The 27,500-nt window shown below is 44.1% G+C and overlaps 2 protein-coding genes across 2 annotated transcripts in view; both read left to right on the plus strand.

Moving 5' to 3' along the window:
• senp3b (SUMO specific peptidase 3b) overlaps positions 1-6,926 on the plus strand; it is a 22,421-nt gene extending 15,495 nt beyond the window's left edge. Inside the window, exons 10-14 of the mRNA XM_083639877.1 lie at positions 1,031-1,108; positions 2,645-2,782; positions 3,067-3,150; positions 3,348-3,398; positions 4,237-6,926. Coding sequence (XP_083496003.1) covers positions 1,031-1,108; positions 2,645-2,782; positions 3,067-3,150; positions 3,348-3,398; positions 4,237-4,347 — 462 coding nt within the window. The 3' untranslated portion in view covers positions 4,348-6,926. The remainder of the gene's footprint in view (positions 1-1,030; positions 1,109-2,644; positions 2,783-3,066; positions 3,151-3,347; positions 3,399-4,236) is intronic.
• A 1,080-nt stretch (positions 6,927-8,006) lies between these two features.
• On the plus strand, positions 8,007-20,020 carry eif4a1a (eukaryotic translation initiation factor 4A1A). The gene is made up of 11 exons (XM_083640575.1): positions 8,007-8,077; positions 9,582-9,630; positions 10,181-10,313; positions 11,659-11,798; positions 12,011-12,179; positions 13,150-13,259; positions 13,504-13,647; positions 14,569-14,706; positions 15,575-15,664; positions 16,954-17,033; positions 18,122-20,020. Exons 1-11 carry the CDS (start codon positions 8,055-8,057, stop codon positions 18,264-18,266), a joined length of 1,221 nt encoding a protein of 406 aa, XP_083496701.1. The 5' UTR covers positions 8,007-8,054; the 3' UTR covers positions 18,267-20,020.
• The last annotated feature ends 7,480 nt before the right edge of the window (positions 20,021-27,500 follow it).

A 27,500-nucleotide genomic window follows, 5' to 3' on the forward strand; every position in this document is an offset into this window, starting at 1 on the left:
CGACACGCACGCAACGCAGCCTTGTTTTGTTTAGACCGCAGCCACCGGTCTAGCCACCGTCTAGGCAGAAGCAAAACGATGACCACAGTGCCACTTGCAATGCTTGCAAAACCTCTATTTCGTCAAAGGGGGGAAATACTAGCAATATGCAGAAACATTTGTCCACACAGCATGCAATAATTTTGGAGGAATGTCACGTTTCTGATGTGCTACGGAGTGACGATAACGTGGCTAACAGCAGCGCGGCTAACGTTAGCGCTCCTCCAGACCCTGTCTATTGTGTGTTTATTGTTTGTGCCATTTGTTTCATTGCGTAAACCAGATTTCACCAATACTCCATTTCCATCCATTTAATTTAGAGGATGATGACGTTCAGAGTCAGACTGGTTCAGAGGCTGGTAGTCGCTCTGGGTCAGAGGCTGCAGCGAGTACTTCTTGTGCTGCGCACTTCTAGCCCCTCCATTCACCCAGGCAGGGAAGAGTAAAATGACGAGGCGAGGGTAAACGAATGTCACCGAGCAGTGACTAGTTTGTCTGACATGCCAGCTAAAGTAAAATGTCAAAGTTGCATGTTGTCATTCTAACCACTAGTTCTGTTTCATTCATTCCCACCATATATTTTCTATAGGGAGATGACAAAGATGCTCAACCCAAAATACAAACCCCCAAACAAAGCCAGTTTAACAGACACTGATCCCTGCTTGGTATGGGATTGAAAAGAGCAATCTGATCTCAGAGCTGAATAAGAATACATAATTATAATGATAATAATATAAAAGAAAATTAATGTTAATAAACCCGTTTGTACTCTTTTTTTTTTTCCTTGCCCAATGAGAATCGATAAGGAATCGGATCGATAGGCAGAATCGAAAATGGAATCGGAATCGCTAAAATCTTATCAATTCCCATCCCTAACTACGTATCCATAAAATCATCACTTAGATTACTTTTCTATTCCTTGATGGCAACAAGTAGTGTTTTTCTTTGTCCTGTATGGCACAATCTGAGTCTTCCCTGTTCTCTTCTTCAGGTTCACTTTTTCAACAGCTTCTTTTATGATAAGCTAAGGACAAAAGGCTACGAAGGAGTCAAACGGTGGACGAAAAATGTAAGTTGATGTCAGATCGTCAGATTCACCCTCCTCACTCTGTCTGTCAGTTTTTCAGTCAGACGATTGAGAGGATTTTCAAATTGAAGTTGCACTCGACATTACAAGATGTTCATGTACAAATCCAGCATTCTTATCAGCCTATATCACAGTGGAGCTGAACAGAGAAGACTGCTCCAGCTCACAAAGTGAAACGCCAGAGATTCACTCTGTCTGCCCAAATTACATGGCATTCCGCTGTCCATATGGTCACTGGTGGCAAATTCTCTGCACACAGGAAGTGACTAATTTAAACTCGAGTGAAATCCACTAGAAAGTGCTCCATCCCGCAGGGAGACAGTAGCCTGGGTAAACCCAGCCTCCACGTGACGTCTATGTGCTATCAGTCAAACTTACGCTACAGGCCTGTGACATCACGTTGAAGGCTGGGTTTACCCAGGCTAGGGAGACAGATGAGTAATTTTGGGGGGACATCTTTCTGCAGTCCTGCCATTATGAAGAGCTGTTTTTGTGTGTGTGTGGGGGGGTGGGGTTATATTATACTTCTTCCGCCTGCCTGTCCGCCCCCCCTTCACCCAATGTCTCTAGTTGTGTTTCCATTACCCTCAGAAATGCGCAAAATCTAAATATCGCAATAGAAATTGGGTAATGGAAACACGTGAATTTCGAAAAACCTCCCAAATATCGCAAAAAGTTTTTTCGCTCTCATGAGGTGGTTTTTCAGACGTGTCGATATAGAAGTTTATCGCAAAAGTGTAATGGAAACACATTTTTCGCATTTGCACGTCATGTGACCCATATTATCCCTTGGAAAAGGAGCGGAAAATAAGTTTGGTAAGTAAGGTTCGATAGCCGTGTCAAAACCTCCGCAGCAAGTGGAAAACTTTGAAGCAACGCTACCTAGCAGAAAGACGAGTGTTATGCAAAAGCGTAGCCGGGCAAATTAGATAATGTTTAATGGCAGAAATCGGTCCATGGTGACAGCAGGCTGCCTGTGTGCGCGCATTTGGCACAGCGGCGAGATGAGAGGATGAAAAGCACACACTGGTGCGGTGGTGCTGTCTGAAGTGAATACAGTGACTGTGAGTAGGCTAATACATTGCACACGTTTCAGGTGCAATTATAGAACCAAATCAGCCTTTTCCCCCCTCCATCTCTAAATCGGACCAGTTGTAGGCTATTAGGCTACCTTTTTTCCTCTGCCTGTCGCGCTGACTGCATTCACGCAGCCAGCAACATTTTGCGACTCATTTTCTTTTGAATTGATAATCAGGCTCGTTTATATGCATTGTAACTTCATGTTGGGATTTGCATTGACCATTGGTTGGATTTGAGCATGCAGGGGACGGGATATGGGGCAGATCCCCGTGCGTAATCACTGTGGCAGCTGCTGCAACGGGGAATCACTCAAACGCAACTTCAATGGAAACGCCTACAAGTCGCAATTGTACATTGTCGAAGTTGTAGAAATATCGCAATTCTTTTGCGAAAAACAGTAATGGAAACACAGCTTCTGTCTCTCGTTCCCTCCTTCAGGTGGACATCTTCCAGAAAGATCTGTTGTTGATCCCCATCCACCTGGAGGTGCACTGGTCGCTGGTCAGCGTGGACATCCCTCGCCGAGCCATCACTTACTTTGACTCCCAGCGCACACTCAACAGACGCTGCCCAAAGGTGCGCTCACCTGGAATGATCCAATCAGTCATTTTAACCACATTCCAAACACCATGATGAGCCATTTCCAAACATGAAGTCTGGACTGTCCCTGTTAATTCAGGCCGGGGTATTTCCCGGAGTTAGCCTTCCAGACACGAGGGATCTCACAGCATTTGATTTATTCACGGCTCTCTGGACCCAAAAACTCTCCATTGAATCTCATTATAAGCCTAAGGGATTTAGCAGGTTTTGTTTCTGCGTCGTCCTTTTCCTTTGATCCTCATTCGCTGTCTTCTTTTCAGCACATTTACCAGTACCTGCAGGCCGAGGCCGTCAAAAAAGACCAGCCAGACTTTTTGACGGGATGGACACCCTTTTTCAAAATGGTGAGATGGTTTGTTTTGATCTCTAACTTAATAAATAAAATAAATAAGTGTGTGTGTGTGTGTGTGTCTACAATACAGTGACATCTGTTGGAATATTTTTGAAAAATGTCTTCCTCTGATCGGGTATGTTATGTAATGTGCATTGCACATTATTAATTAATAATTAATATCGCGGATGGGGTGTGTGTGTGTTGCAGAATGTGGGTCGTCAGAACAACGACAGTGACTGTGGGGCTTTTGTACTACAGGTGAGTGTCTCATGTCCACACTGCATTCACACTGCAATCAACTAATAATAATAATAATAATTATTATCATTAATAATAATATTAATTAATATAATTTGTATAGCGCTTTTCAATCACCCAAAGATGCTGACAATAGGAGTCCACAGGAAACGACTAAAAACAAGCAACAGATACAAATAACATGTCTAATCAGGGATACATGGGAAACATTTGCCTTCACATCAAGGCAAAGGGGGCTACTTTAAGGAATTAAAAATATAAGCTAGTTTTGTTTATGCGTCCGCCGGCGACAGCTGTGGCCAGAGGCACTATGTTTTTGGGTTGTCCGTCCTCTTCTCGTTAACGCGATATCTCAGGAACACCTTGAGGCAATTTCACTCATTACATCTGGCACACTTGGACTCAAGGATGAACCAATTACAATTTGGTGGTCAAGATTATGACATTTTATATCCAAAAGGTCAACTTCGGGGTTCGAATCTCCACTCCGGTCCTGTCTTTGTGGAGTTTCCTCCCACAGTCTAAAGATATGCTGTGTTTGTGTAGTATCGTAATGTACATAATCTAGTAAAATGTAGTATGTATATGATGTATGTAACCTAAGTTGTGTGTAGATATATTATGTAGTTTATGACTGTGATGATGCTATGTAAAGCCCTTTGAGACACGCTTGTGTGATAAGGGGCTATAAACGGAACAGAACTGTTAATGCAAATGTATCAGAAACAAAGGCGACGTGAGGTCAGGTGACTTATGTGAGGTCAGGTGACTATGTGAGGTCAGGTGACTTAACATGTTTCTCCTCTCGCTCTTCCTTCACCCTCCACCGCTCCTCCAGTACTGCAAGTGTCTGGCACTAGGGCAGCCGTTTGTGTTCGGCCAGCAGGACATGCCCCGGCTGAGGAGGCAGATTTACAAAGAACTGTGTCACTGCAAGCTCACCCTGTGACCCCGCCTCCGCCCCAACCACCACCACCACCACCCGCCCCCACCCCCCAAAGGCCCACAGGAAGGCCCACAGCAGGGTGGAGTTGCCCGTCGAAAGCTGATCTGATGGACTTCACCCTGAGGCAGTGGCCTCCAGTGGATATACAGAGTGAAGGACAAGGGGAGCAAAATGATTGACTGGAGAAAAAAAAAGAGGAACTTTTCAAAAATAACTTTTTTCCCCCTCCTCTCACGACAACATCCAGAGACATTTCTTCTTCTTCTACTGCTACTCACCCACCCCCAACACACACACAGGCGATTTCATTTTTTAAAGGGACAGTTTGTCCCAAAATCAAACTAGATATTTTCCCTCTTACCTGTTGTGCTATTTATCCATCTAGATGGTTTTGGTGCGAGTTGCCCGAGTTTTGGAGATCGGCCGTAGACATGTCTGCCTTCTCTCCAATACGTATGGTTGAAAGAAAACAGTTGCTGCACGAAACTGCTCACAACAAGGTCTATTGATTGTGTTAAGTAACCGGGTTATGATTTCTGGAAAGAGACATTGCTGTTGAGTTTTTCAGATGTGTGGTGTTGTTTTTTGGCACTTTGAGCACCATAACCGATATCTCCAAAACTCAGAAACTCACCAAAACCATCTAGAATGGAGAAATAGCATTACAGGTAAGAGGGAAAATGTGTTTTTGATTTGGGGGTGAACTGTCTCTTTAAGCTTAATTTGTAGGCTCTTTCTCTCTCTTGCCTTTCTCTCGCCTGTGACAGTTCTGGCTTATTCCTTTGTGGTTGACAGAGGCCAAGACTAGCTTCCATTTTGGGAATGTGCTAATCTTCCATGTTGTTGTAGTCCACTTGCCTCCATCAGTCTGAACTGCTTAAATGTGAGCACGAAGAAGGTTAATGGAGTGAGATATCTGTAGTGTCCGCTCCAGATGGTAGACGTAGGCATGGGTCGATTTGCGGTTCACCGGTTGGTCCGGTCCGGTGTACGAGTTTAAAACGGTTTGATTTCATGCCAACCGGCTGAACCGACATGCGTCGACACGTTAAGCACCGTTCATTTGTTCTTCTTTTTATTTTGTGTTTATTGGTGGTTGGCAAACCAGTTTAGAGGTGCATTATTGCCACCAAGTGGACTGGAGTCGCACTACAGTCATTTATGTGCTCCACTGGGAACCGCTGCTCAAAGTGCAACACCTTAGTAGTAAAATTCGGTCTACCGGTTAGGTGCGTTTTATTGTATAAGATCGACCCGGTTTTAATTTTTTTTTTTTACACCGAACCATGCCTAGGTAGACGAAAGCAAGGTTCCACCCGGTCTACTACTTTTCACTGCATCTGTCTGAATACTGAGTAAAGGTGTGTGTGTGTGTGTGGGGCGGGGGGATTTGAACCGGTCTGCATAAGCTTGTGTTTAAGTAGTTGCACTGTATTTTGATGCCGCTACGGTTCCATCCACCAAACCCTGGTGCTGCGTTCCATTCGAGTCGAAAAGTCAGAATATCACAGCTTAGCTTGGAAAAACCAGGGCAGAAACACGTCCACCCACACTATAAAATGTTCCCAGCGTCAAATACTGTTAGCCACGTAACGGCTAGACAATGTTAGTGTCAAATATTGTTCTCCATTTTAGCAGCGACTTCAACTATATTGGCAACGTTAGCTAGTAGAGTAAAATACTGTTCCCCACGTAACAGCGAATGCTACTTCCAACGATATTTGGCCACATTTAACCTGCTTGTTTGACACAGAACTATGCTCAACAGCATAGAATTTCCAACTGTAAGCACAGTTTTATATTTCTAATGTTTAACCATTACCACACAGCTCTTTTGATAGACAAGGTCATGTGATGCTGAAAAAGGAACTCGAAGTGTATTTTGAATATTATAAACATGCTAGTAGTGCTGTGGAGTGTTTACTACTTGGAATTCTTATTTGAAGTGTTTTTTTTCCAAGTAAGACGTCTTTTTCGGACTCGAAGACGAGTATGGAGCGCAGCATATATCTAGACCCCTGTGACATCAACATCCCCTCCTTTACTCTTCCCAGCCACACCAATTCAGCAGCTTCATTTGGGAGTCTGGCCTCTCTATGAATTACCGCCCCTCCAAACACAAAACAGAATTGGCCTGAAGAAGCCGCGGATGAATTCAATCTTCACATTTCGTTCATGTTCTCTCTCTCCGTCGGTTTTTATCTTTGTCAGTAAATGTGTTGCTACTATGCTTATCGTTTAAAAAAAAAGTGTTAAAAGGAGGACAACAAATTTGTTTCATATTTTTGGAGTAAATAAGTACAAAAAAAAAAAGGTTTGGTTCTCTCCGTTTGGTATTTCTTTGACATTTTGAGCCACATTTTGGTCAGGACCACGACGGCTAACAGAGCAGATTACCGTATGATCGCAGTGGTGTTGCCCTCCTCTACTCTTCTTTTTGTAACTAAAGACAACTTTGTTGATAGCTCTGTGTTCTATTTTTTTGTTTTTATTGTTTGATTTTTTTTCAAGCAGGAGTGATGCAACATAATTGTTTTATATATCTTCTACGCATTATGGTTGCTAAGAATAAACATACATGGCAAAGACGTGAGCGTGTTTCTCTTTGACAGAGCTTTCTGCATGGCCGTCAGTTGGGTACGGTTGTATCTGTTGTAGTTTTTAATTAGCCTACAGGTGCACAGGATTTGATGTTGCATTCCTTTTGTTCAATTTTTTAGTTCCGTTTTATTTGATTACATTTCACGTGATGACAAACGTGCAAGGGGCACATAAAGTCACAGACTTATTTCCATTGTGGTCCTTTATGTTTCAGACACTGGCCAGATGTCAGCAGAATGTGTATTGATGGCTACCAATATAATAGACGAGCACATGAAATCACTGGAGATTATTTACATTACAATTAAGTTAATGATTGTTACAATAAAGTGGATTCAGTTCTAAAGGGAGCTGCCTGTCACTTTTTCTTTTCGGAAGGTGGTGGTGGGGGTATAGCAAAAGTAATAGTAACGAGTAACGTAACTTTTGATACCACAAGTAATAAGTAAAGTAATTGTATTAGGTTGAGTGTAGTAATAACTTATTACATTTTCTGTTTAGTTGACCAACACTGCATTACAGACTGGTAAGTGATGATCTGTCAAACTTATGAAACACAGCCTAGAGAGAGTCATCTAATGACTACAGTGTGACTCATAAGTAGGTGATGTTCTCCAGATTGTGATTGCAACACAGGCAGCCAGCGGGTTGTGGTTGTGTCACTGCTGTGGCTCGTGACGCACAAACCCAGCACGACCAGGAAACAAAAGAAATGAAGGAAACACCCAATAAAAGTCGACCTGTTGTCTACGCTGACCAATGGCTGAGTCGAGCAGGCAGACGCGAATCGGTGAGTGTCTTACTCGAAGAGGGCATACAAATTGTAACACGACATGGCACGGGCGAGCGGGGCTCTCGCTAGGGCCCACCGTGGTAGTTGATAAACTGTCAACTCCGCCCCTCTGACCTGCTGGTAGTCACACAAACAAGCACACGCATAGACACTTTGGGTCGGCCCACTTTTGAGTGACGCATGAGCGGGCCAATCACACGTCACTGTGGGCGGGGTTACAGTTGAATGACGGCGTTCGGCTGCAATGAGAAGGCTTCTTTCCGTGTCACGTCGACGTATATAACACATTTCTGCCACAGTCTCTTCCTTTGTAATAATGTCGGCTGAATATGATGATAGGTAAGCGGAGCCTTTTATGGACTTTCAGAGACCAATGTTGTGTGTGTTTTTAAGTTGTTTATTTGTCAACGCTGGTAAATGTAGCGTTTAATATGGAGGACCTTTCGGGGTGTTAATATGTGTGTTTGGAGTGTAAGCAGCCCGGTTCTCTGGTGCTCGAGTCGAGTCGTACCGCTAACGATAGTCCCCTTAGCTTGCCCAAGGCTCCTGGCCCCTGCCTGTTAACTAACGTTAGCCATAAAACGTTAACGGCGACTCGCTAGATCTCTTGATTTGTCGTCAATTTGATGTTGAGTTGGAGTGGGTTTTTACTGGGCGGATTAGCATACGTAAAATGTAGTTTAGTAGCACGAATGACAGCGAACGCTGCTGTTCTTGAACGCAGCTCCGGTACATGCACCGGCGCCTAGTCGAGCACGTGAAAGGTCCTGGTCTGGGCCTTCCTGCCTCGCGTCTTATCTTTATATCGCTGATTTAATTAAATGTAAATTGTCGGTATTTCGACATAGACTTGAGTTCCTGTGTGGGCCCGCAGTAGATTAAACCTGTTGGTGTGGCTGATCGGTGCCATTTTAAGTTTTTTTTTAAGATTTGAGCGCACATGGCCATGATAGCGTTAGCTGGTGGCTAAGACAATGCCGGTAACGTAGGCCGCTGGATGCTTCTGTCAGCGCCCCCGCATTTGTGTTCTGTGTATGAGAGAGGATGGGCCGTCTGTATGAGCCAAGAGAGCGGTTTCTGTCTGTGGGAGCCAATATGTTTCGCTGACATAACACGTTTCTGGAAAGGGCCTGTCGAAACTGGACAAGGCCCGTACCCCGAGCTAGCCGCGGACGCCTGGCCTGATTCCCGCACACTCGGTACGTCCAGTGTCGAGGCCTGTCATTATTTAAATGGCTCTGGAGCCATGGAATGTTACGGCGAAATGTAAAAAGCGGCAAATTTCCTAACGTGGAATGAAAGCGAGCTGGTTAGCTTGGCTCGGTCACCTGCTGCTAGCGTGTACCGGCTTTTCTCTGTGCCGTTGGTGATCGACCATCTTGGATGTGTGGAATAGAAATGGCGGACTGTGGAAAAGTCACCGGAGGCCTTTTCCCGAACTCCCCACCAGACAGGGCGATAGAGACTGGATTCCTGCCTGCCGTGCTTGTTCAAAGTCTAGCTTGACAAATAGCTATTCATTCAATTGCTAATAATACCTGGTATTCATTAGGTCATTTCCCGGTATAAGGAACTCCACCCTAAACGCTGCTAACACCGTTTAGAAAACGGCAAAAGTGGTACATTTATGGAAGCAGTTTGTACATGCAACCCTGCCAAGAAAGCTCTGGAATGCTCTGAACGTTACAAAGCTTGAAGTCTGGTGTAGGAGTATTCAAAGTAGGAGGGTGAATTTGACGCTAGATTGAGTTTTTTCTTTATTGTATGCTGAGTGAGAGGAAGTGAGGCCAGCCTGTGTTGTCCCTCAGGGAGTAAAACTAATGCCTTCATCTGTCACCCACAGTCCCAGAGACAATGGCCCAGAGGGCATGGAGCCAGATGGCATCATTGAGGTGAGTCCTGTGCTGCTGTACACCATATTTCACAAATGTGCCCAACAAAGTGCTGTTGTCATGACAACCCGCTACTATGCTAGCAGGTCTTCCCCCTGCCTTTGGGCAAGGCAGTGTCCGTTCATGGCACGGGATCTTAATCTGGCAGGGGAAGAGTGAAGCAGCCCATATTCATCCCAGTCCGCTCTGCTCAGTGAGAAAGAGGCTGGTTCATGCTATGGACACAAAGTGCCTACTAGCCATCTGGCCATTGAAATACTGTAGCCATTTGGCTTGTAACAGGTTTATATTCTGAACTCAAACATGTCAAATTGATAGTGTCCTTGCAAACAACAATTTTTGCTCTTAAATTTGATTTTATATGATTGGTTAGTCTGTCTTTTCTGCCAAAACTAACTGGTTGGCAGTAACAACATGTGTGAACAAATTATGAGGAAATGTTGGGTAGATTTTCTGGTAACTGGTCACTTCTAGATAAATATTAGTAAAAGTGTTTATCCTACTTTTTTCTTCTTTCAAGAAAATTAAGTTTTCTCTCTTTCCTCTCCAGAGCAACTGGACCCAGATCACGGATAGTTTTGATGAGATGAACCTGCGTGAGACTCTCCTCAGGGGAATCTATGCCTATGGTTTTGAGAAGCCCTCGGCCATCCAGCAGAGAGCCATTATCCCTTGTATCAAGGGTGAGTCATATAACCTGCACTAAGAATCTTAACTTGGAGAAACAACCTGGACTGTAAAATGTTTGAAACAAACCCAAGTATAGCAATCTTCATATTGTAAATGTTTGGAGAGCCCCAAAAAGATGAAGGGCTTTCTGGGAGGGTTTTCAGGAAAGCGATGACTAGTGCAAACATACATTATCATGTGAAGCTAGTAGGTCTTCCCCCTGCCTTTGGGCAAGGCAGTGTCCGTTCATGGCACCGGATCTTAATCTGGCAGGGGAAGAGTGAAGCAGCCCATATTCATCCCAGTCAGCTCTGCTCAGTGAGAAAAAGGCTGGTTCATGCTATGGACACAAAGTGACTACTAGCCATCTGGCCATTGCAATACTGTAGCCAGTTGGCTTGGGTTATATTCTGAATGCATTCTTTTTTGTCAAGGTATTAACCAGAGGTGGAGAGAGGACTGAAACATCCTACTAACGTAGCATGTTACCTTACTGAAATCTTACTTGACTAGAAGTAAAATTACCTTTTTGTAAAAATCCACTCAACATTACATTGTTATTCCACATTTTAGCTCCTTGCTGTATTATTTGTTAGTATGCTGCAGCTGTTGGATGTTAGTTTGTGTACAACATGCTGCTTGTAACTAATTGTCCCTAGTGGGATTTAACTTGTTTTGAGTTTGTTTTGGATCTAAGTTTTTTTTTAAAGGTAAAGTTTTAGTTTATACATTTAAAACGTCCTCAGGAGTAAAATGTATTTTTTAGAAAATACAAAATTAGATACAATCCTCTCCCATGCAATTGTAAAAAAGCATGGCACACTTATTTTATTGCAATGAGGAAGTGCACAAAGTACAGGCAGATACTCGCTTCCTCCTTGCTGACGGACCGTTTATTGCAAGTGACTACACAATTTTGGCTCCACATTTGGCCGACAAGTTTCTCATACTTATGAAGAGTAAAAGCTGTACTCACTTTAAGAAACACTCAAAACTACAAGTACACAAAGCTACTCGTTAATAGTAGCAGCATAGCAGGACAAATTGGTTGGTGCCACAGTCCTAAAATTATTTCCCTGAGCAAAGCGTCAGCCGGGCTGACGGCATTAAAAGGCATTTAAACATTCAGAAATGAATGGCTGGCGCTTTCTGAGTTTCACAAAAAAATAGCTTGTCATTGGAAAGTGCTCAATTTGATATCCCCAGAGCGTGCCCCTGGATCAATCTATATTCACGAAAACAGTTGTGTATTCTGTTTTTTTTTTGTGCCTCCTCCCTCCAGTTCCTATGCACAGCGAACACTGTGGTTTGACTTTTGCTTTTACCAAAGCCTGATGGAGGGTGGTGTCTTGTGTGCAGGTTATGATGTTATCGCTCAGGCCCAGTCAGGCACTGGGAAGACGGCCACCTTCGCCATCTCCATCCTGCAGCAAATCGACGTGGAGATGAAGGCCACCCAGGCTCTGGTCCTGGCCCCCACCAGGGAGCTGGCTCAGCAGGTGGGTCACTTCACACTTCAGCTGTGGAAAGGAGATTGGGGATGGAGCCAAGAATTTGTAAACTGTAAATTTGATTTGTGAAATTAAATTGGCCTGGTAGTGTTAAAACTAGTGTTTGAAGGCTAATGTACAGTATGTTCATGCTCTGACAGCAATACCCCTTTGAAATGGTGTTTAATGTTGTCCGTCCTTTGTTCATCTCTGCCCGTCAGATCCAGAAGGTGATCCTGGCCCTGGGCGACTACATGGGAGCCGGTTGCCACGCCTGTATCGGAGGGACCAACGTCCGCAGTGAAGTCCAAAAGCTCCAGGCCGAGGCCCCCCACATCGTGGTGGGAACCCCTGGCCGCGTCTTTGACATGCTCAACCGCAAATTCCTCTGTAAGTCAACCTCATCTGTCATCAGAGGTTAATTGATCTGTCCTACACTGGGTTCACCTGAATTGAGAATTTTTCACTATTAATAAAATCATTCTGAAGGAGTTGAGTGTCAGCAAAGGCCAGACTTGCCTTCAGTTTGACGAGATCCCCTAGCATAATGTTGGACTTGCTGCTTGAGTATTGCTCTTCCTAACTCGCAGGGAAAACTTAAGGTAAAGAAAACGACGTACTGTTGTTTGTTAAAAAAAAAAAAGCTGTATAATGATGAAATCCATGCGTGTCAACTGACTCAGGAAACCCCCCTGAGTGTTCTGCTGCTCTGGTTGGCGTTCTGCCGGCCAGAATCAGTCAGGACACCAGGGCTCCAGAGCAATGATCAGAAACATCACTATCTGAATACAGCCTCACAAGTCTTTAAAACACTGGCCTCACTAGCACTGAATGCAACAGGCCTGTTTCTCAAACTAAAAGAAAATATTGGTCGGCTGAAATTCTACTGACTCTACAACCGGTCGATCGGAGGGCATCTGCACTGCATCAATCAGCCACAGTGCACACTTCCTGGTTGAGTTTATAGGCGGAGCTTATCAGCCGGCCAAACAACCAGGAGTGCTGGCCCTAAAATGCATACTTATGGCACATCTGGAGCTGATGGCCTTAATGTAAATGATTTTTATCAGCAAATGTGTCCCAAGAGATATGACGTGACAACGAGATTACACAAGACTAGACTATATGCGAGAGATATGACACATGACAGTGAGATTACACTGAAGACCTAGACTATATGAAACTATTAAATCCCTAATGGAAACAAACTGAACAAATTTTACATTTTATTATGTACCTGGCCCCAGAAAATGGTATGCTCAAATAGAGCGGGAAAAAAATCCCATGAGTGGTGCAAAACAACTCTTTTTGCATCTGGTCTAGTGAATTGACCGAGTTGTACCGTCCTCCTTGTCCCCAGCGGCCAAGTACATCAAGATGTTTGTGCTGGACGAGGCCGATGAGATGCTGAGTCGAGGGTTCAAGGACCAGATCTACGAGATCTTCCAGAAGCTAGGAAGCAGCACGCAGGTAAGCTGACGGCGCAGTCACTCTGCCTTGTGCTTAATGTCCGAAACATTTTTGCTGTTGTGCTCTTAATGATTTTTGCATGTGGTCCAAGGTTCCCTCTCCTCCCAGCTGCTTGTGTTGGTGAAGGACTGAATGTTCTTTGGTAGAGAAACCCATCTGCTCTCCACAGTGGCCGGGCGTCAGTCCCGACTTACGACTTAATGGCAGATTACACTCACCGCTCCCCTTCGCCCCCCATCTCTAGGTTGTGCTCCTCTCTGCCACCATGCCCGCCGACGTCCTGGAGGTCACCAAGAAGTTCATGCGTGAGCCCATCCGCATCCTGGTCAAGAAGGAGGAGCTGACCCTGGAGGGTATCCGCCAGTTCTACATCAACGTGGAGAAGGAGGTGGGGAAACCGGGGCTGGAAAACATAAATTTTTTGAGCTCACAAGGCTGAAAAAGTTGCAGTCGATTTGGATGAGGTGCAACTTTACTTATTAAGTGGACTTATTAAAGAGGAACGTAACCATAAACTCAGATGTGTGTAAAGCTTGACATCTAATGGGGGGGAAAGCAGGTGACTGAAATTGTAAATCTATTGGCTGTTGATGCCTTCTATAGCTGTGGTTCTCAAAGTGGGGTCCAGGGACCCCCACGGGTCCCTCAAGGGGGCTCTAGCGGGTCCACAACAAAAAGGTGCACAAGATCCCCTCAAGCAAAATGACTTGCTGCTTGAGTATTGCTATTCCTAACTTGCAGGGAAAACTTAGAGTAAAGAAAGACTAAAGAAAGCCATTTACTGTAGTTTGTAAAAAAAAAAAAAGCTGTATAATGATGAAATCCATGCGTGTCAACTGACTCCGGAAACCCCCCTGTGTGTTCTGCTGCTCTGGTTGGCGTTCTGCTGGCCAGAATCAGTCAGGACACCAGGGATCCAGAGCAATGATCAGAAACATCACTATCTGAATACAGCCTCACAAGTCTTGAAAACACCCCCTAGCACTGAATGCAGCAGGCCTGTAGTCAAGCACAGAAAATATTGGTCAACTGAAATTATACCTACTGTTCAGTAAAACATCTGAAAGCAAACATCTTATGGCCTCTGTGGTCTAATTTGTATCGGTTTAGGGGTCTTTGAGAACCACTGCTCTTACAGAGTACAACCATCAGGCTTTACACATGGTTTGGCGTTAGGTTGCTCTTTAATGTGTCAACGAATTACACATTTTTTGACATTTGCCTTTTTTCGAAGAACTCCCAACTGCTTAGAAAGTTGAGGATGGTGTCTGGCTGCGTGCGTGACTGACCGCTGTGGTCTTCTTCTCAGGAGTGGAAGCTGGACACTCTGTGTGATCTGTACGAAACCCTGACCATCACCCAGGCTGTCATCTTCATCAACACCAGGAGGAAGGTGGACTGGCTCACGGAGAAGATGCATGCCAGGGACTTCACAGTCTCCGCCCTGGTAAGACCCGCCCCCCCATATATATACACACACACACACACACACGGAGACAGAGGGATTAACGTTATGTCCACATATGGAGGAATGGGATAACTGCTCATTTGCTGCAACTTGGTCACCTTCACGTTTAACTCTGCAGTAGATGATGCTCACTTTCTCACTTTGCTCCCTGCACTGACTTTGGGTTAGCTGCCATGTTTGTCACCTGTGTAGGGATGTAGTGATAGGAAATGTCACACTATGGGACACTCCCAAAATATCATGTTAACGGTATTTCACATTATTAATCCCCTCCCCCCTTTTTTTTTATGTACTATGGCCGATTAAAAACAGACTTTGAATAATAATATTGCTTTATTGAACTGAAACTAATAGGACATTTACACAAGTCGATGATATTTATTTGTAGTGGCGTGTGGCACCGTGTATTATAACATCATGGGCACGGAGTTACGCGGAGAGTTTACGTACCGTAACTTCTGTTGCTTAATATCGCTGCTTACATCTTCCCACACGCACAAGCATCATGTGGCGCTCGTGTGCGTCTTCCTCCCCTGCCTTTGGGCAAGGCAGTGTCCTCTCATGGCACCGGATCTTAATCTGGCAGGGGAAGAGTGAAGCAGCCCATATTCATCCCAGTCAGCTCTGCTCAGTGAGGAAAAGGCTGGTTCATGCTATGGACACAAAGTGATGCTCGTTGTCTGCCCGCTGCTATCATTCCTTTTCAATCAGTTGTAGTGTTAGCGGTTACTTAATTTGGGCTATTGCAGTGTAAGCTGAAGTGTAGGCTATTCTCCCAGTTCTGTGCGTTCCTCCCAGGCCTTTCTGTGTAGTAGTCGTCATCGTCGTTCTCGCTCTTGTCTTGCAGCACGGGGACATGGACCAGAAGGAGAGAGACTTGATCATGAGGGAGTTCCGCTCTGGCTCCAGTCGGGTCCTCATCACCACCGACCTGCTGGTACGTCCACACACACACACACACACACACACACATTACAGCTACTGGTTGGCTAGACCAGGGATTGTCACATGTCTACCATGCAACCCCATTTTGATTAGTGCTATTCCAGAGGATTATGATTTTTCATTGCCGATGCATTCTCTTAATTTGAATAATTTCTTGTGAATTAAGTTGTAGTGAAATTAAACTGTTCCATAGTTCACCTAAAAAACCTTCTAATGACAGGTTAAAGTACAGTTGAATTCCAAAGGGGTCACTTAACATTACATTCCAGTTTTAGGATCTGTAACAACTCTTTCCACTGTCCTGCTGTAGTGGGGTTAGAGATGAACTCCCCTCCCGGGTATGTCGTTGACATGGCACGGCACCAAAACATTCCTCTGCTATTTTTACATGGTGGATGCTAGTTTGCCGTGTTGAAGCGGTGTCGTGTTCCTAGTACAACACCTACTAACTGCTCTGCACTGGTTTCCCTGAGGTTTTGTCTCGCCTCACTTAATAGTCTCCGGTTCCTACGCCTTTTAATCCCATTACTACCACACGAACTAAACGGGTTTGTTTTTGAGTCCATTCCAAGGTTCCCTCTCCTCCCAGCTGCTGTGTTGGTGAAGGACTGAATGTTCCTTGGTACATTAAACACTATCTGCTCTCCACAGTGGCTGGGCTTCAGTCCCTGACTTACGACTTAATGGCAGATTACACTCCTCCCTCCCAAATGTTTGGTCAACTTTGCTGTCTGAGGTTAGGTAATGGCAAGGCATTGGTTTGCAACAAAGCTGCTGGGTATTGTAGTCTTTCATCATTTTGTCGTGTTGAGTTGTGAAGTCCTTGGTGGAAGCCCAGGGTGGCTGTTGTCATGGCTTTGTTAACTTTGCCCCTCCTATGTGAAACTGACCCTTCACCTTTTCCATAATGACAGTTAGATGTAGCAGCAGGTCAAGAGTCTCCTAAACGCAGTTCTCAGTCTCTATTCGTGCGTTTCAACTAAAAACTGAGAACTTCTCCCAGCTTTCGTTTGTTAAAACTGGGTGGAAACTATTGGGAGTTAAAAAAACAACCAATCCAGTCTTTAGGGCGACCCTTTGTACAGAAGCGGGAGGTGGTGACAGACAGAAGTTGTGTGCTTGTAAACGGATAAAAATAATGAATAATGTAACGTTGCTCGGGACATCCATCTTTAATGTTTCAAAGACCTCTAAACCGTGTCTACTATTCCGACACAAGCGATAGTGATGGCTGACATGATGGTGCTGTGACTGATTGCTCGCGTGTCCCTCCCTCCTCAGGCCAGAGGTATCGATGTCCAGCAGGTCTCCCTGGTCATCAACTACGACCTGCCCACCAACAGGGAGAACTACATCCACAGGTAAAAGCAAACCGTTTTTGAACCCGTTTCTGGTTTAGACCACGAGGTATTAAAATGTGACTGAAACCCTGGATAATAAAACAAGGATGTGTACTTGTATGGAATTGAATCAAAATGTGGCAGTCTTATCGCATCATCAGAGGTGACCCCCTACATTCGGTATTCGGTTTCAGTGTGCGCCGGCGTAAATTACAGGTGCTCTTTCTGTGCTGCAGTGTGGCTGCACTGTTCATCTCTGGTTAGACCAGCAAGTATCGTTGGTTATACATAGCTAAGCCTGCGTGTGTATTCTGTTGTCACTGCAGGCCATCTCTGGAAATGTGCTTAGCATAACGTCCATAATAATTAGCCGTCTGCTTCAGCTGCGCTTCGCTCGCTCCCTGATGAGACTAGTTACAGCGCGACTTCAGCTCCTCTGCCTTTACAAAACAAAAAATCTCAACACTGCAGCACAGCTCTGTTACCACGTCAACTAAATGGCTTTGTTTTTAAGTCCATTCCAAGGTTCCCTCTCCTCCCAGCCGCTATGTTGGTGAAGGACTGAATGTTCTTTGGTACATTAAACACTATCTGCTCTCCACAGTGGCTGGGCTTTAGTCCCTGACCTACGACTTAATGGCAGATTACACTCCTCCCTCCCAAATGTTTGGTCAACTTTGCTAACTTAGCATTGATGCTAGCAGGACTTACCGAGCTATCGTCATTGTCTGCTTACTCCTGCTTGCTGGTAATGTTAATCCCGAAGTCTCCAGATTTGGCGCTAATGTTTAGTCTCTTTTGAGAAAGATTAAAATGAAACGTTAAAATAAATCTGCTCGGGAGGCACTAATTGCAGCTTGTTCACTCCATTTCTTATTTTGTAATGTTATATTTTTCAAAATGTGGGTTATCATTCATTGCATCATAATGCTATAGTTTTCTCTTGCCGTTTCCTAAGCAAAATGTTGTGGTCAGGTAAAGGGGGTGTACTTGGATTCAGAAATCAGGGAAAGAGGGTACTGAAGCCAAAAAAGTTAGAGAACCACTGGCCTAATGCATGTGGGCGTACCGTGAACCTGACCCCAGACGAACTCCCTTCTCTCCGTCAGGATTGGCCGCGGCGGTCGTTTCGGCAGGAAGGGCGTGGCCATCAACATGGTGACAGAGGATGACAAGCGAACCCTGAGGGACATTGAGACCTTCTACAACACCACGGTGGAGGAGATGCCCATGAACGTGGCCGACCTCATCTAGACGAATCCGCCCGCCCTTTGTCCAACCCCGTCCCCCTTAAACCTCAAGTCATTACTGATCGGAATTCTCCATAAGAACTTCCTTCTCCACGAAATTCCGCCGTGGCTTTCCCCCTATCCGTATTACAGGGAAGAAGACTCCAGGCCTGATCCTATCCTTGTTCCCTTTGAATTGAAATTCCGACCCTTTTGAAATAGTTTTTTATGGCCATCGATGAGGGAAGGATGAGTTGCTGACCTCATCCTGTCTTCCCGGTGGCCCCTTATTCCAAATCAAGGCCTTAACTTTTCCTCTTCGTCTAATCCCACTCCCCCAAAACCAGACTAAAAGCATCCAGCGCTAATCTGCAGAACATTTCAGTGCGAATGTTTCTTTGACGACAAACATGCATGCAGATTGTTTTTTTTTTTTTTACTTGAAATGTTGAGCGAGTTAAGTATGAAGTTGTTACGATGTACCCGAGGCGCTAAGCAGAACCACATTTTACAAAAGGATCGAGTCAGAAAATGCATTGATATTTCATAAATTTAACATTTCACAAACTTATTTAAAAAAATCACCGTGCAAATTCAACAATCTTAATGCTAATGTTGACGTTCTAATGCTACTTGTGAGAGGACTTTGGCGTTAGCATAAGCATCTTGGCATTATTGTTATCGTTAACATTATGCTAATAACTTGGCTAAGTTAGTGTCATCCAAGTCAGACAATGGAAGTTTTAGCATTAGCATGTTAGAGGTAGCATTATGCTGATGAATTTGTTTGGTCAATCCATTTTCAGATTTTTGACGACTTATTTTGTGAGATGCAGTTTGCACTTCCAGGCCACCGTACACTGTGGCGGCAAACTCTTTGTCCTTCAACTGATGTAATGTTGACAGAAGGAACCGGGATTGACTCGAAGACTGCAGCTCAGTCTTGTCTAAATAAAGAATGTTCTCAATTAAATTGATATCTTAGTGTTACATTTGAGCAGAATAGTACTTACAGTAACAACCTTCAGTGTACTTGCAGAAACAAGCTGGTAACATATCTTATGGAGAAAGTCTCTGATCATGTGAAGATAAGGGGGTTTGGGGGCTTCGATACACAGGGCATCTTCAATAAAAAGACCTGTATAGTAAATCCTCACGATGACTTGCTTCCCCCTTTGATCTTTTCTCTGCTGTGCGATTCTTGTTCATATTGCTTAACTTGTATAGTCAAAGTTGTGAGGTAGCATTTCTATTCAGTTTGAGACCGACTTTATGGTGCCGACACACGTTTGGAGGCCAAACACGGCGAGTTTGTGGAGAATTCGCCCTTTCGACTTCACGACCTGGTTGGATTTTCATCACTAGCTCTTGATATCCTTTGTTTATTTTTTATTTTCTCTCCCCAGCAATCGGCTATTTGAGAAGGTGGTGTCACTTTTGTCCTACCTCACCAAAATGTTAGAGGGGGTCTTTGACATGAAAGGACCAAACTGCATTATGATTGAGTATATAGAGATTATACCATTGTCTTTTTTCTTTTCTTTATTTTTTATGTTAAAAAATGCCTGTCATGAAGGGGTGGGGGGGTTTGGGTTAGGAGAATGGTAATATTCTGGGGTTTATGGTCAGTGCTATTTTTTAAAAGGAATTTATTAAAAATGTGATGGAATTGTTAACCTTTTTGAGACAGAAGCCATGTAACAACTTTTCTACATTGGATTCTGTATAGTATTTATTTTAATGGTCTTAAAAATAAAGGTATTTCTCCTTTTTAACAAGTGAAAACTTGCCTCTGCATTGCTTCATCAGTCAAACGGTGTGAGAAGGTGTTTGTAGTGTCTTCTAATTACAATAAGTGAATAGGCTCATTCACAGCCGAATCTATCTGGTCATGGAGTTCCTGGAATATTGAATTTGGAGATTGTATTCCAGTGATTCTCAACCTTTTTCATATCAAGGACCCCTAATTTAGTCCACATCAGGGCCATTGATGAGATTTTGTCAAATCTGAGAATGTTTATTATTGCTAGATGTAACTTTGTGCACAATCCCATGACAGTATTGTAGATGGAGATGAGCTAATTTATGGTCCAGTCATTTTTGTACATAATCTAATTGTGTTAACTTCTTGTAAATGGAATAATAACTAAGTTTAACAATTCATCCATTTTCTGGGGACCCCCCTCAAAGATCCCTGCAGGTCCCAGGACCCCAAGTTGAACAAATGTGTCAGTTTACAGGAATACAGCAGAAGGTATTAATGAACTTGTCACATTAACATTCATGGCGTTAGATGGTTCTCTGACCAGACATGCACACGCCTGTGAGGATGAACAGCTTTCGGTCATGGAGTTTGACATGGAGGCTGTGGGGGGGACTCTCATCAGTAAAATGGTGTTGAAGTGGTGGAGTTTGCCTAGTGACCACTGGAGGGCAGCAGTCACTCATACTGAGCGGGATAACCATGAAAGTATGGACCATTTCACACGGAATTGAAATGCATTTAAACCAGAATTATCTGGGATTGATATAAACTGCAGATGCATGATATTCAGTGTCTATATTGATATATAGATATATAGCAACAGTGGTTATTGATAGATATATAGATAGATATATATAGTTGGTGATTAATTTAATAGTTGACAACTAATTTATGAATATATGAGTAGAGAATATTGGCTCCTTTCATGACATCATGGGTGCAGTTGTACCGACCATCCAGTAGAGGTCGTTCTTTGCCACATAATCGAGGAAAGCATTTCCTAAAGGGAGATTACGGCTAATTCTTGTGTGTTGTGCTGCAATAGAAACAGATTATAATCCTATTAGAAGCACAGATAAACAACCAGAATGAGTTTTATTGGCAGAGTATCTTTACACATAGGAATTTGGCATTGCTCATAATAAAATGTCAAATTATAAAAGGGGCGTATCAAAAATGGAAGAGGTTTAGAAGAAACACAAAGAAATATATGAGTTGTATAAAAGTATTTACAATAGAAATATATTTTGGAGGTCTGTCTTCCATGGAAGTTATATATTAAATAATATAATAAACAATTAGACAGAAAATGCACTAAATAGAAAACACTGCACTGGGTTGTGATGCTAGAAAATGACATTCCGTTTCAAATTCCTACATTGTGTTCTATCGTGCTCTATTATAGTAGTTATGCACTGACAATGTGCAACCTACACACATTTCAATGTAATTTATGATTTTTAACCAATTACTGAAGATGATCCAAAGCTGATCGAAGAGATTCTTTGGCAAAAAGTGGTGTCGCCTATTTCTATTTTATTGTATTTGACATGGAGCGATACGAATGCATACATGTCGAGATACTGTGTAGGATGCATCAAGTTATATACGTCAAATTTATGTTTTTGAACTCAATATTGGAACCAGGCCAGACTTTTTTCCCTGTCAGATGTTCTTATTAAAGCATTCAGCAGGTTGGGCTGCCAATTAAGCAAAATAGACCATCGCTTTCTAGGAGCCAATAATGACTTAATCCTAAAGGCTTCTTTTGTTGGACATTCCTTAACACTCTCTCTCTCTCTCTCTCTCTGTCTCTCTCTCTCTCTGTCACACACACACACACACACGCCAGTGTTGCCAGATCTCGCGAGAGAAACAAGCGACCAGGTCTTAAAGCATAAGTTCATCCAAATATGAAAATGTAGTCATTATCTACTCACCTCCATGCCAGTGGAAGGACAGGGTTTAGTTTTGTTTTAGTCCACAAAATGTTTGTGGAGTTTTCCAGGGAAACAGTTACAGCATTCTCCTAAACAATTGAAGTGCATGGTGAGCAACTTTCAAACGTAAAAAAAAAAAAACACAACATATTGCTCGTCTGTCCTAAGTCTCCAGAAGCCCTGAGGTGCCAAGTTGACTTGAAAAGACATCATTTACACCCTGTTTTTACCACTGATTTAGTGAAAGTGAACTCACGACTTTCAGCTCACGGCTATAGTAAAGGTTTCAGCTAAAAACATGGTGTAAATGACATATTTCTAAGTCAAGTTGGCTTTGATTATGCCAGACGAGCAGTATGGAGCCATTTTATGTCCCCTCCCCCTTCCCCCCAGCTTGTTTCCCTCGCGAGATCTGGCAACACTACAACACACACACACACACACACACCACACACACACACACACACACACACACAATTCTTTGTTTGCTTCCACAAATTATATTAAAATGACAGGGAATCAAATATAACGGGTTAGACAGTTCATGGGCACCTAAGGGTACACAGCACCTTCTCCTCCACACATGCACACACACACCACACACACACACACACACACGCACACACACCACACGCACACACACACCACACGCACGCACACGCACACACACACACACACACACACACACACACACACACACACACACACACACACACAGATGCCTATCTCCATCCATCCACATCCACACTGAGGCAGATGTTAAACACATCCATGCGGCACACTGTCATGCAAAGTGACTGCCAACATGCACCCCCTCCACCCATACACACACACACACACACACACACACACACATGCGTGCATACACACACACACACACACACACACATATGCGCGCACGCACGCACGCACGCACGCACGCACACACACACACACACACACACACACACACACACACACACACACACACACACACACACACACACACAGCGCTCCTCTCCAGCTGTCCTCAACCTGTAACTCCCAGTCCCACCCCACTATAGGGCTGGGTATCGTTTAAAAATTATGATACCAGTACAATACGTACTACCAGTACCAATTTCCAGTACCCTTAAAGTGGTATCGATACCAATACACTAGTCTAATTCATTTATTTATATATACAGTATAAAATATATCTATATCTATATAGATATATAGATATATATCTATATAGATAGATAGATATATATATATATATATATATATATATAGATAGATATATATATATATCTATATATATATATATATATACATATATTGGAGGGCATTTGGCCACGCTGAACTGCCAACTCCGTCATACACCACACTCGACTTCACCACCACAGATGTATGGGTTGTAGCTACTGCAGTAGTGGGCCAATCACACATCGCATTCAATTGAGAATACTCATGGTGATTGGCTGTGAGCAAAACCATACAAACCATACAAAGGATGGAATGCAGCAGGTATCATTTGACTGGAGAAGTTCGGAATCCTACTTGGTACCGGGTAATTTGGGTCACTCTCTTCAAAGGTATTATACCATGCAGCCCTACTAACACCCCACCAACACTTTTTCTCCCACCTCAGAGTTTCCTTTTTCTTTTTCGCCCTCCATCATCCATCCATCCTCCAACCCCCTCATCATCACCCCCCATCCCAGTACAGGTTAACCCCCTGCTGCCCCCCCACCTCATCCCAATATCAGGTTGGTCCCGGGCCTTCATAACACGTTACGTCTCTCCAGCCCCGCTCTCTCAGCCTAGGTGGCCCTTCTTCCCCAACGCACTTTCACCCCCCCCCCCCCCCCAACCACAATCCAACCAGGGGGGGGGGGGGGGGGGGGGGGCGGGGGGTTGGATGTGTGTGTGTGTGTGTGTGTGGGGGGGGGGGGGGGGGGGGGGGGGGGGTTATGCGAGTGGGAGGCTCGTAAAGGCCCTGCCAAGGTCTTTCTGCTGTGTGACGGATGGCTGGGAGGCTGAGTCGGGGCTGAGCGGGGGGCAGCTGCTTTGCATGAGAAGAGAGAGGGAGGGGGGGTCCATTCAATGAGGCCTGTCACCCAAAACCACCCCACCACCACCACCACCACCACCACCACCCCTCCATCATCCACCCCCCTCTCTCTCTCTTCCAAAAACTTTTCTTCTCTCGCTCTCTCTCTCCCTCAAGCCCACCATCTTCACCAGCTCTCTCTCGCCCTCACTCTACCCTCCACCCACCCCTTACATTCTTGATTTCATCCCACTTAATTTCTGTTCATTCAGATTTCCCCTCCTTTCCATCAAGCTGGGTGCCCCCCCCCCCTCCCCCCCATCAAGCTGGGTGCCCCCCCCCCCCCCTCCATTCCCATAATGTTTCGAATCCCCTCATTTCTTTGGTGCGTCGTGAAGATGAGTGGATTGGAAAACACCACAATGGAAACATCACAGGGCTCCAGAGCCTCTCTCTCCAACGGCCAGAGAGGTCACGTGACTCCAGAGAGGTCACGTGACTCCACGCCGACTTGAGTCCACGTTCTGCCCGGGAGACCGCGGGGGGCGATCCTCCCACGCGCAACGAACATCCTGCCGGTGTGACTCCTCGCTGTCAGGTGAAAAGAAGCAGCTGGCGACTGCACATGTATCAGAGGAAGCATGTGCTAGTCTACAACTCTCCCAAGATCGGCAGAGGGGGGTGGAGCAACAACCAGGACAGCGGGGGAATTGACCAAGTACAATTGGGGAGAAAACAGGAGAAAAACAAAAAATACTTGATCATCAACAACAACAACAACAACAACAACATATTTTGAGCTGTGAGCATCAGTTCTATAGGTTGCTCTGTTGGTCGGTCCACAGAGATTACCCCGCCCTTTGGTGGGCACAGTTCCCACCCTACTTCGTTACACCCTGTGAGGGTTCCCGTTAGATTCTGTAGTTCGTTAGGGTGCAGTGGTCCTATATGGAACCATAATCTGATTTGTGAAAACAGAAACAAAGTCAATCAGATTAAAGAAACCAGATTAGTAATAACCGATTGTTTAAAACATCTCATTGGTTCTTAAATGGTTCTTTGCAGGAGTGTTTCTCGACCTTTTTCAACTCAAGGATCCAAAATGTGTCCACATTATATAGGGCCACGAGAGATTTTGTCTCTCTGACCCCAAATCTGAGAAGATTTTTATTGTTAGATATGATTTTGTCCAGAATCCAGTGACTGTCTGTAGGTGGAGAGACAACAGACATGACTGTCTGTAGATGGAGAGATAACAGACATGACTCTCTGTAGGTGGAGAGACAACAGAAATGACTGTCTGTAGGTGGAGAGATAAGTGACTATCTGTAGGTGGAGAAAGAACAGAGAAACTATATGATAAAAGTGAAATTAAAACATGCAGTCCTTCTTCTACATTCTCTAACTGTGTTAACTTCTTGTAAATGAAATAATGCTGAAGTTTAATACTTCATCAGCTGAAGCCCCATGGACCCCCAGTGGTCCCCCGGACCCCACGTTGAGAACCACTTCCTTACAGCATCATAAAGGCCTCTGCTATATGGCACAAGCCTATAAAGATCCATTCTCTGCTCGCCTACAACTGCAGCCTATAGAACTATTTTTGTTAAGATGACTTATTTCTGTCAATTAAACGGATAGTTCCAGTCCACAGTTCTTATTGGACTGAAGTTTGAAGACTTAAGACATCTGTGACCTCATCATTTAAATATTAATTAACCGAAAATCACCATGCATACCACTATGCTGCTTAGCAACCCCCTTTGTCTGGCTGCTGTTCAAGAATAAGCTTCTATTGCTGAACTGCATAAAATTCCGACATGGAATGAATGCATGAATAAAATTGGCCTGCATAAGGTAAATAAATACATGCCTAATAAATAGACACAATAGAATAGAATAGAATATAAATTAGACAAAATTAAATAATCACCAGAATAAATTCATATGCCTATTAGGCTATACTTTAATTTGATTAAAACTAACGGAAAGCATAAAGTTAAAAAAAAATAAAAGAATGCAAAAAGAAATTTTGAAGATAATATAAAATATGGATTAGGCTACTACTTTTACATTACGCAAGGCCTTGATTTAGAGTGAATTACAGCAAGCTAGTTAACTCACTTAAACCCTAACAAATAATACCATTACCAGTCTTAATTTAGAGGGAACATAGGCCCTACTGTAGGCTTTTTTTTCTTTCTTTTTTTGTTGTTGCTGCATGTCTTCTAAATACATCTGCATATATATTTTTTTAAATCTCCATAATAATGTTAAAAACTATAAGATTGAATTGGGAGGTGTCAGATTGGGACATGTGAGTGGAGGGACTGGTGTGTGAGAGCTGGCCGCACACACACACACACACGCACACACACACACACACACACACACACACACACACACACAGTCTTCTCTGGGCCGTCACCCCCCTATGGAGAGCCACATTGTGCTGCAGAAAGCCTTTGCTAATTTGTCACCAATGCAAATGGACCCGGTTAGACTGGAGAGGAGGAGGGCGGGGGGGGGGGGGGGGGGGGGGGATGAGAGACAGCGACCATCAGAGCAGGTATCGCCCATTAACAGCTGCTTTCAGGCGGCCGAGATGAGTCTGCACACGCCCGGGGCGGCGGAGGTGTGACAATAATTACATGTAATGAGCTGAAACTTTCAAAGCACAGGAGAACAGGGGAGGGAAGGTATCATAATCTGAGCTAATCCCCTGGTAATCTTCTCATGACAGCTCCAGATATCATCCCACGGAACCTTTCCACTTTTCTTTTTCTTTTTTTTAGTTCAGGTATTTTGTACTATTTAGGTTCTCAAAGAGGGGGTCTGGGAACCTTCAAGGGGCCATTGAGGGCTCCAGTGGTCCTCGAGGGGGCTCCCAGAGATTCTCCAGGGAGTTCCAGCTATAGGGTCCCTTGTGGGGGGTGTACTCTAGGGCAGTGGTTCTCAAATGGGGGTCTGGGGACCCCCAGGGGGCCGTGGCACTTTGCCAGGGGGTCCGCGAAAAGTTTTCAGGAAAATAAAAATAACTTTAATTGTTGCAAAAGCTTCATAGTTCAATGAAAATATTGTATGCTTCAAATCTAAAATTGTTCATGGATTACATTCTAATCTAACAAACCTATCAATTTCAAAGTCAAGCATGTTACCATGGAAACAATTAAGATAGCCTAAAATCACAAATCAGAATGAGGGGGTCCCCAGTATATTTTCTATCTTGTAAGGGGTCCTTGGCTGAAAAACATTTGAGAACCTCTGTTCTAGGGATGCAGTGGATTTTGTTTCTTTTCCGATATCACTGGAACTGATCCTAATAAGAGAAGTCGCACTACTATTATGCACATAATTGCAATCTGATTGCAATCTGATCACCCAACACGGGTGTCCTCTCAATCTGCATAATAGTTGCTGTATGCAGATTGAGAGGGCACATTGCATTTACACTTGTGTTCAATGTGGTCACAATGCGTCCCTGACCACCTCCGCAGGTGGTTTGGCCGATCAGATGGCAATCCGTCCTCCATGTGTCTT

This window comes from Poromitra crassiceps (genome assembly GCF_964638095.1).
Source record: "Poromitra crassiceps genome assembly, chromosome: 7".
Taxonomy (NCBI): domain Eukaryota; kingdom Metazoa; phylum Chordata; class Actinopteri; order Beryciformes; family Melamphaidae; genus Poromitra; species Poromitra crassiceps.

What these genes read in the sequence shown, in the direction of transcription:
- eif4a1a (XM_083640575.1), top strand. Translation starts at nt 8,055, where the DNA reads ATGTCGGCTGAATATGATGATAG. An exon ending in CCAGGGAGCTGGCTCAGCAG is followed by an intron (nt 11,799 to 12,010) that starts GTGGGTCACTTC and finishes TCTGCCCGTCAG; the next exon opens with ATCCAGAAGGTGATCCTGGC. An exon ending in ACTTCACAGTCTCCGCCCTG is followed by an intron (nt 14,707 to 15,574) that starts GTAAGACCCGCC and finishes CTTGTCTTGCAG; the next exon opens with CACGGGGACATGGACCAGAA.